Here is a 10,048-nt window from a genome sequence, read left to right as displayed (position 1 = left end):
AACCCCAAGGTCTCTCTGCTCAACAACACTCCCCAGAGCCCTGCCATTCACTGTATATGTCCTGCCCTGGTTTAACAACCCAAAATGCATCACTTCACACTTGTCTGCGTTAAATTCCATTTGCCACTCCCTTGCCCACTTTCCCAGTTTATCTATCTCCTGTTGTAACCTTAGACAACCTTCTTCACTGTCCACTATACCACCAATTTTGGTGTCATCTGCAAACTTTCTAATCAACCCTTTCGTGCGTTTAATTGTTCTGCCATTTCTTTGCTCCCCATTATAAATTCCCCCGTTTCTGATTGTAAGGGACCCACATTTGTCTTCACCAATCTTTTTCTCTTCCCATGTCTGTAGAAGCTTTTACAGTCAGTTTTTATGTTCCCTGCAAGTTTACTCTCGTACTCTATTTTCCCCCTTCTTAATCAACCTTCAACCCCATTCAGTAAAGTTCCCCGATCTACCATGGCCAATTCCTGCCTCATACCTTCACAGTTTCCTTTATTTAGATTCAAGACCTTAGTTTCGGATTCAACCTCTAAATATCCCCCTGTTCCCCCTCTAAATACCCCCCCGTTCCCCCTCTAAATACCCCCCCGTTCCCCCTCTAAATATCCCCCCCGTTCCCCCTCTAAATACCCCCCCGTTCCCCCTCTAAATACCCCCCCATTCCCCCTCTAAATACCCCCCCGTTCCCCCTCTAAATACCCCCCCGTTCCCCCTCTAAATACCCCCCCGTTCCCCCTCTAAATACCCCCGTTCCCCCTCTAAATACCCCCGTTCCCCCTCTAAATACCCCCTTGTTCCCCCTCTAAATACCCCCCTGTTCCCCCTCTAAATACCCCCCCGTTCCCCCTCTAAATACCCCCCCGTTCCCCCTCTAAATACCCCCCCGTTCCCCCTCTAAATACCCCCCCGTTCCCCCTCTAAATACCCCCGTTCCCCCTCTAAATACCCCCGTTCCCCCTCTAAATACCCCCTTGTTCCCCCTCTAAATACCCCCCTGTTCCCCCTCTAAATACCCCCCCGTTCCCCCTCTAAATACCCCCCCGTTCCCCCTCTAAATACCCCCATGTTCCCCCTCTAAATACCCCCATGTTCCCCCTCTAAATACCCCCCGTTCCCCCTCTAAATACCCCCCGTTCCCCCTCTAAATACCCCCCCCGTTCCCCCTCTAAATACCCCCCCGTTCCCCCTCTAAATACCCCCCCGTTCCCCCTCTAAATACCCCCCCGTTCCCCCTCTAAATACCCCCCCGTTCCCCCTCTAAATACCCCCGTTCCCCCTCTAAATACCCCCCGTTCCCCCTCTAAATACCCCCCCGTTCCCCCTCTAAATACCCCCTGTTCCCCCTCTAAATACCCCCGTTCCCCCTCTAAATACCCCCCGTTCCCCCTCTAAATACCCCCCGTTCCCCCTCTAAATACCCCCGTTCCCCCTCTAAATACCCCCGTTCCCCCTCTAAATACCCCGTTCCCCCTCTAAATACCCCGTTCCCCCTCTAAATACCCCATTTCCCCTCTAAATACCCCGTTTCCCCTCTAAATACTCCGTTTCCCGCTGTAAATACCCCCCTGTTTCCCCCTCTAAATACCCTGTTTCCCCTTTAAATACCCCCCGTTCCCCCTCTAAATACCCCGAGAGATACCCATCTCTCTAAATACCTCCCTCCCCTTCTAAACAGCTTACTGTCCCCCTCTAAATACACGTCTCTCTCCCTCCCTCTCTTCCCCCTCCTCCTCTCCCTCTCTTCCCCCTCCCCCTCCCCATTCCCCCCACTTTCTCTCCGCTCACTCACTCACTCCCCTCCTCCTCCTTTCCCCTCTCTCTCCCGTGTTCTCTCCTCCTCTCCCGTCCTCTAACCCCTCTCTCCCCCCCTTCCCTCTCCCCTTCTCTCTCTCTCTCCCTCTTGCCCCTACCGCTCTCTCCCCCTTCCTCTCCCCCTCCTCCTTCTCTCCCCCTCCCTCTCCCGTCCTCTCTCCTCCCTCATCCGTCCTCGAACCCCTCTCTCTCTCTCTCCCTCTCTTCCCCCCTCCTCTCTCTCTCCCTCCCCCCCCTCCCTCTCTCTCTCCCTCCCTCCTCTCTTCCCCCCCTCCTCTCTCTCTCTCCCTCCCCCCTCCCCCTCTCTCTCCTTCCCCCCTCCTCTCTCTCTCTCTCTGTCTGTCTCTCCCTCTCTGTCTCTTTTTCCCTCTCCTCTCCCCCCTCCGCTCTCTCTCTCTCTCCCCCTCCGCTCTCTCTCTCTCTCCCCCCTCCGCTCTCTCTCTCTCTCTACCCCCTCCGCTCTCTCTCTCTCTCTCTACCCCCTCCGCTCTCTCGCTCTCTCCCCCCTCCTCTCCCTCTCTGTTTGTGTATGTGTGTCTCTCTCTCCCCCCCCCCCCCACTGTACATTGACTCTCTCTCTGTCTCTCTTTCCCTCTCCTCTCCCTCTCTTCCTCCCTCCGCTCCCTCTCTCTCTCTCCCCCCTCCGCTCCCTCTCTCTCTCTCCCCCCTCCGCTCCCTCTCTCTCTCTCCCCCCTCCGCTCCCTCTCTCTCTCTCTCCCCTCCGCTCTCTCTCTCTCCCCCCCCTCCTCTCTCTCTCCGTTTGTGTGTGTGTCTCCCTCTCTCTCTCTCCCCCCTCCGCTCTCTCTCCCCTCCGCTGTCTCTCTCTCCCCCCCTCCGCTCTCTCTCCCCTCCGCTCTCTCTCTCTCTCCCCCCTCCGCTCTCTCTCTCTCTCTCCCCCCTCCTCTCTCTCTTTCTCCCCCCTCCTCTCTCTCTCCCCGTGTGTGTGTGTGTCTCTCTCTCTCCCCCCCCCCCCCCCCTCCACTGTACATTGACTCTCTCTCTCTCTCTCTCTCTCTCCCCCTCACAGTTCTGTTCTGCCCTGACCCTGGGGAGGTGAAGAACGGTCTGCGCCTGACACCAGGCCTCCGTTTCCCGGTCGGATCACGCCTCCAGTACGTCTGCGATGAGGGCCACACAATGGAGGGCAATGGCTCCCTGACCTGCCAGGACCACCTCTCCCTGGATCCCAGGTGGAGTGACCAGCCCCCGAGATGTGTCTGTATGTATGAGGGGAGAGCGGGGTAGGGGAGGGACGGGTGGGGGGGGAGGTTGCGGGTCGGGGAGGAGTGACGGACGGTACCCACCCCTCTCTCTCTCTCTCTCTCTCTCTCTCTCAGTGACTCACAAGCCCTGCAAGAACCCTGGGGTCCCGGACAACGGGTACCAGACCCTGTACAAGCAATTCTACCAGGCGAGCGAGTCTCTTCGTTTCTTCTGTTACGATGGCTTTGAGCTGATCGGCGAGTTCACCATCACCTGCCTCCCGGGACCCCCCTCAAGGTGGAGCAGCCCACCGCCGTTCTGCAAAGGTATCGAGGGAGATGGAGGGGAGGGGAGGGGAGATGAGGGTGGGGCTGACTTCGCTCGCCGTCCGCAGTTAACTCGCGTGCGCCACCCTCTCCCTGCCCCGCGCGCATCGGGTATCCTTCTGGGCGCCGCCTCCCAAGGTCGAATAGCCCCCCCCCCCCCCCCCCCCCCCCCACACCTCAGGCCCTCCTGCATCAGGGATCGGCTCGGTAGGCCCCCCTCCCCGTGGCAACTGGTGGGGGCCAACACTTCATTCCCCTCAGGTTAATCAACCTGCCGGGGCGCCGCCTCTTGTAGCCGAACAGCCCGGTTCCCAGACCGCCAACCCCTGGGATTTTGGAGTCGCGCCTGTCTGATCTTGTCTCTCTCTCTCTCTCTCTCTCTCCCTCCAGTGACGTATGAGGAGCTGTACAATGATCGAAAACTACAAGGTAGGAAGCAAGGAGTTTGGGGGTTTCCGTGGGGGGGACCCCGTACCCCCGGGAGAGTCAGTGCCCCTGGGGGAGACCCCGTACCCCCGGGAGAGTCAGTGCCCCTGGGGGGGACCCCGTACCCCGTGGAGAGTCAGTGCCCCTGGGGGAGACCCCGTACCCCGGGGAGAGTCAGTGCCCCGGGGGAGACCCGTACCCCGGGGAGAGTCAGTGCCCCTGGGGGGGACCCGTACCCCGGGGAGAGTCAGTTCCCCTGGGGGGGGGGGGGGGGGAAGCCCCGTACCCTGGGGAGAGTCAGTGCCCCTGGGGTGGGGGGGCGGGGAGCCCCGTACCCTGGGGAGAGTCAGTGCCCCTGGGGGGGACCCGTACCCCCGGGGAGAGTCAGTGCCCCTGGGGGGGGACCCGTACCCCGGGGAGAGTCAGTGCCCCTGGGGGAGGGGGGGGAGCCCCGTACCCCGGGGAGAGTCAGTGCCCCTGGGGGAGACCCCGTACCCCGTGGAGAGTCGGTGCCCCTGGGGGGGACCCGTACCCCGGGGAGAGTCAGTGCCCCTGGGGGGGGGCCCCGTACCCCCGGGAGAGTCGGTGCCCGTGGGGGAGACCTGTACCCCGGGGAGAGTCAGTGCCCGTGGGGAAGACCCGTACCCCGGGGAGAGTCGGTGCCCGTGGGGAAGACCCGTACCCCGGGGAGAGTCGGTACCCCGGGGAGAGTCAGTGCCCCTGGGGGAGACCCGTACCCCGGGGAGAGTCGGTGCCCGTGGAGGACCCGTACCCCGGGGAGAGTCAGTCCCTCTGGGGGAGACCCGTACCCCAGGGAGAGTCGGTGCCCGTGGAGGACCCGTACCCCGGGGAGAGCCAGTGCCCCTGGGGGGGGGGGACCCTGTACTCCGGGGAGAGCCAGTGCCCCTGGGGGAGACCCCGTAGAGAGTCGGTGCCCGTGAGGGTGACCCCGTACCCCAGGGAGAGTCGGTGCCCCTGGGGGACCCCCCATACCCCGGGGAGAGTCGGTGCCCCTGCGGGACCCCCCGTACCCCGGGGAGAGTTGGGCGCCTTTGGGTGCCCCTTTTGGTGAGGACGAGGAACCTCTCCCATCTGTCGTCTCAATGTCGTCTCTCCCGCAGTCTCCCGGACAACGGATCCATCCCATCAGATGCGAGGCGGGAACATTGTCCTCGCTATCGTCATGCCGATCGCCATGGTCATCCTTCTGATTGGTGGAATTTACCTCTACTATACCAAGTGAGCAGCCAATGGCGTCTTTGGAGGGAGGGAAGAGAGGGGAGTGGAGGGATGGGGAGGGTCGGTGGAGGGAATGGGAGGAGCGGTGGAGGAGAGGAGAGCTGGGGAGGGGAGGATCAGTGGAGGGGAGCAGAGGAGGTGGAGGGTCAGTGGATGGAGTGGAGGGAAGGGGAGGTGCAGAGTGAATAATAGGTTGGCAGATGATGCAAGAGGCTGATAACACTCTCAATCTCCCGTGTTCTCTCCTTCCTTTCTTAGATTCCAAGGAAAAACCATCTTCCGACTGCCCCTCTCAAACTCCCACTCGTACAGCCGCATCACAGTGGATTCGGACTTTAACAACCCTTTGTATGAAGCAGGGGTAAGTGATAGACCCCTCGATACTATCCCCCATCAAACACTCCCAGGACAGGTACAGTACGGGGGTTAGATACAGAGTAAATCTCCCTCTACACTGTCCCCCATCAAACACTCCCAGGACAGGTACAGTACGGGGGTTAGATACAGAGTAAATCTCCCTCTACACTGTCCCCCATCAAACACTCCCAGGACAGGTACAGTACGGGGGTTAGATACAGAGTAAATCTCCCTCCACACTGTCCCCATCAAACACTCCCAGGACAGGTACAGTACGGGGGTTAGATACAGAGTAAATCTCCCTCCACACTGTCCCCATCAAACACTCCCAGGACAGGTACAGTACGGGGGTTAGATACAGAGTAAAGCTCCCTCTACACTGTCCCCCATCAAACACTCCCAGGACAGGTACAGTACGGGGGTTCGATACAGAGTAAAGCTCCCTCTACACTGTCCCCCATCAAACACTCCCAGGACAGGTACAGTACGGGGGTTAGATACAGAGTAAAGCTCCCTCTACACTGTCCCCATCAAACACTCCCAGGACAGGTACAGTACGCGGGTTAGATACAGAGTAAAGCTCCCTCTACACTGTCCCCCATCAAACACTCCCAGGACAGGTACAGTACGGGGGTTAGATACAGAGTAAATCTCCCTCCACACTGTCCCCATCAAACACTCCCAGGACAGGTACAGTACGGGGGTTAGATACAGAGTAAAGCTCCCTCTACACTGTCCCCCATCAAACACTCCCAGGACAGGTACAGTACGGGGGTTCGATACAGAGTAAAGCTCCCTCTACACTGTCCCCCATCAAACACTCCCAGGACAGGTACAGTACGGGGGTTAGATACAGAGTAAAGCTCCCTCTACACTGTCCCCATCAAACACTCCCAGGACAGGTACAGTACAGGGTTAGATACAGAGTAAAGCTCCCTCTACACTGTCCCCCATCAAACACTCCCCAGGACAGGTACAGTACGGGGGTTAGATACAGAATAAAACTCCCTCTACACTGTCCCCATCAAACACTCCCCAGGACAGGTACAGTACGGGGGTTCGATACAGAGTAAAGCTCCCTCTACACTGTCCCCATTAAACACTCCCAGGACAGGGTCAGGATGGGGGTTAGATACAGAGTAAAGCTCCCTCTGCACTGAAAAAAAGAAAAAAAACGGGGGTTAGATACAGAGTAAATCTCCCTCTACACTGTCCCCATTAAACACTCCCAGGACAGGTACAGTACGGGGGTTCGATACAGAGTAAAGCTCCCTCTACACTGTCCCCATTAAACACTCCCAGGACAGGGTCAGGATGGGGGTTAGATACAGAGTAAAGCTCCCTCTGCACTGTCGAATGTTGTTAATAATTCTCTCTCTCTCTCTCTCTCTCTGCAAGGACACACGGGAGTACGAAGTCTCAATCTAAGAGCACCACACCTGGGCGATAACCATTAGCAGAGTTCACCCCTCCCGTCCGATCACTCCATCTCATGTTGTAAATCCCAAGGCCCTCCAGCATCTGTGTCCCCCCCACCATCCGTGGCTCGTTTTACACCCAACCTGTTCCCCAGGCTATTCTTCCCGCCCACCCCCCCTCCCCGTCCCACCTCTCCGGGGGCCCCCTCTTTATAAGGACCTATTGAACCCCACTGCCCAAGCCCTCCCTTCAGTCCCTGCCCGGGGTCTGCCCGTGCGCAGGACCAGCTGCGGTGAGGAGAGAGAGGGGGGAAACGCTGTTTCGGGGTTCCTCTCCGCTCTATCAGTTGGCACCCCCTGTTTCCCACCGCTCTGCACTAACCCCCCCCCCCCCCCCTCATTCATTCACCCAAACCGGTCAGCCTGTCCCACCATCATTCTGCCAGATCTGGTGAGGAGGTCGGGCTGCTAGTTGGTACCGGGCAGGGCTCGGGGTCCGGGGACAGCACGACAAACAACTCTTACCCAGCCCCCCTCTCCGTCTCTGCCCCTCTCTGCTTCAATCTCCTGCTCTCCCGCTCTCTCTCTCTCTCCCTCCGCTCATCGTCCCACTCTGCACACTTTCACACACTCACTCTTTTTCAGACCCTCAGCTCTCAATCTCTCTCCCTTTCCATCCCTCTCGCCTTCTCTCCCTCTCTGTCCATTTTTAACACCCTTTCCTTTTCCACTCTCTCTCTCCCTTTCCCACTCTCTGTCTCCCTTTCCCACTCTCTCTCTCTGCCCTTTCCCACTCTCTCTCTTCCCCTTTCCCACACTCACTGTCTCTCTCTCCCTTTCCCTCCCTCTCTCTCTCCCTTTCCCATTCTCTCATTCCCCCTCTCTCCCTTTCCCCTCTCTCTCCCTTTCCCACTCTCTCTCTCTCCCTTTCCCACTCTCTCTCTCTCTCCCTTTCCCACTCTCTCTCTCTCTCCCTTTCCCATTCTCTCTCTCTCTGTCCCTTTCCCACTCTCTCTCTCTCTTCCTTTCCCACTCTCTCTCTTCCTTTCCCACTCTCTCTCTTTCCCCTTTCCCACACTCACTGTCTCTCTCTCCCTTTCCCATTCTCTCTCCTATCCCCACTCTCTCCCATTCCCACTCTCTCTCCCTCCCCTTTCCCACTCTCTCTCTCTCTCCCTTTCCCACACTCTTTCTCTCCCTTTCCCACTCTCTCTCTCTCTCCCTTTCCCAGTCTCTCTCTCTCCCATCCCCTCTCTCTCTCTCTCCCTTTCCCACTTTCCCACTCTCTCTCTCTCTCTCACTTTCCCACTTTCTCTCTCCCCTTTCCACTCTCTCTCTCTCTCTCCGTTTCCCATTCTCTCTCCCATCCCCACTCTCTCCCTTTCTCTCTCTCTCCCTTTCCCTCTCTCCCCATTCCCATTCTCCCTCTCTCTCTCCCTTTCCCACTCTCTCTCTCTCTCATCCTTTCCCACTCTCTCTCTCTCTCTCTCATCCTTTCCCACTCTCTCTCTCTCTCTCATCCTTTCCCACTCTCTCTCTCTCTCACCCTTTCCCACTCTCTCTCTCTCTCTCACCCTTTCCTACTCTCTCTCTCTCTCTCACCCTTTCCTACTCTCTCTCTCCCTTTCCCATTCTCTCTCTCTCACCCTTTCCCACTCTCTCTCTCTCTCTCACCCTTTCCTACTCTCTCTCACCCTTTCCTACTCTCTCTCACCCTTTCCTACTCTCTCTCTCTCTCACCCTTTCCCTCTCTCACTCTCTCTCTCTCACTCTCTCTCTCTCTCTCACCCTTTCCCACTCTCTCTCTCTCTCACCCTTTCCTACTCTCTCTCTCTCTCTCACCCTTTCCCACTCTCTCTCTCTCTCTCACCCTTTCCTACTCTCTCTCTCCCTTTCCCATTCTCTCTCTCTCACCCTTTCCCACTCTCTCTCTCTCTCTCTCTCACCCTTTCCTACTCTCTCTCACCCTTTCCTACTCTCTCTCACCCTTTCCTACTCTCTCTCTCTCTCACCCTTTCCCTCTCTCACTCTCTCTCTCTCACTCTCTCTCACCCTTTCCCACTCTCTCTCTCTCTCTCACCCTTTCCCACTCTCTCTCTCTCTCTCACCCTTTCCTACTCTCTCTCTCCCTTTCCCATTCTCTCTCTCTCACCCTTTCCCACTCTCTCTCTCTCTCTCACCCTTTCCCACTCTCTCTCTCTCTCTCACCCTTTCCTACTCTCTCTCACCCTTTCCTACTCTCTCTCACCCTTTCCTACTCTCTCTCTCTCTCACCCTTTCCCTCTCTCACTCTCTCTCTCTCACTCTCTCTCTCTCTCTCTCTCCCTTTCCCATTCTCTCTCTCTCTCACCCTTTCCCACTCTCTCTCTCTCTCTCACCCTTTCCCACTCTCTCTCTCTCTCTCACCCTTTCCTACTCTCTCTCTCCCTTTCCCATTCTCTCTCTCTCACCCTTTCCCACTCTCTCTCTCTCTCTCACCCTTTCCCACTCTCTCTCTCTCTCTCACCCTTTCCTACTCTCTCTCACCCTTTCCTACTCTCTCTCACCCTTTCCTACTCTCTCTCTCTCTCACCCTTTCCCTCTCTCACTCTCTCTCTCTCACTCTCTCTCTCTCTCTCACCCTTTCCCACTCTCTCTCTCACCCTTTCCTACTCTCTCTCTCTCTCACCCTTTCCTACTCTCTCTCTCTCTCACCCTTTCCCATTCTCTCTCTCTCTCCCTTTCCCATTCTCTCTCTCTCTCTCCCTTTCCCACTCTCTCTCATCCTTTCCCACTCTCTCTCTCTCATCCTTTCCCACTCTCTCTCTCTCTCATCCTTTCCCACTCTCTCTCTCTCTCTCACCCTTTCCCACTCTCTCTCTCTCTCTCACCCTTTCCCACTCTCTCTCTCTCTCACCCTTTCCTACTCTCTCTCTCCCTTTCCCATTCTCTCTCTCTCTGTCCCTTTCCCACTCTCCCTTTCCCACTCTCTCTCGCCCCATTTCCCACGCTCTCTTTCGCTTTCCCACTCTCTTCCTCTCCCTTTTCCCACACACTCTCTCTCTCCCTTTTCCCACACACTCTCTCTCTCCCTTTCCAACTCTCTCTCTCTTCCTTTCCCATTCTCTCTCTCACCCTTTCCCACTCTCTCTCTCTCTCATCCTTTCTCATTCTCTCTCTCTCTGTCCCTTTCCCACTCTCTCTCTCTCTCCCTTTCCCACTCTCTCTCTCTCCCACTCTCTCTCTCTCTCCATTTCCCAATCTCTCTTTCGCTTTCCC

General features: G+C 57.3%; 1 protein-coding gene across 1 annotated transcript; it reads left to right on the top strand.

Annotated features, from left to right (window-relative positions):
* Positions 1–2,848: 2,848 nt before the first annotated feature.
* On the top strand, positions 2,849–7,195 carry LOC137359598 (seizure protein 6 homolog; the record flags this gene model as incomplete). Its single annotated transcript, XM_068025427.1, has 6 exons — positions 2,849–3,040; positions 3,159–3,350; positions 3,741–3,779; positions 4,898–5,015; positions 5,274–5,376; positions 6,771–7,195. Coding segments are annotated over 6 exons (674 nt in total), but the record flags the coding sequence as incomplete, so codon positions are not given.
* Between the last annotated feature and the right edge of the window lie 2,853 nt (positions 7,196–10,048).

Source organism: Heterodontus francisci, unplaced genomic scaffold (assembly GCF_036365525.1).
Source record: "Heterodontus francisci isolate sHetFra1 unplaced genomic scaffold, sHetFra1.hap1 HAP1_SCAFFOLD_1300, whole genome shotgun sequence".
Lineage (NCBI taxonomy): Eukaryota > Metazoa > Chordata > Chondrichthyes > Heterodontiformes > Heterodontidae > Heterodontus > Heterodontus francisci.
The sequence above is the reverse complement of the archived record's forward strand: the minus strand, read 5'-3'. Positions and strand labels throughout refer to the sequence as shown.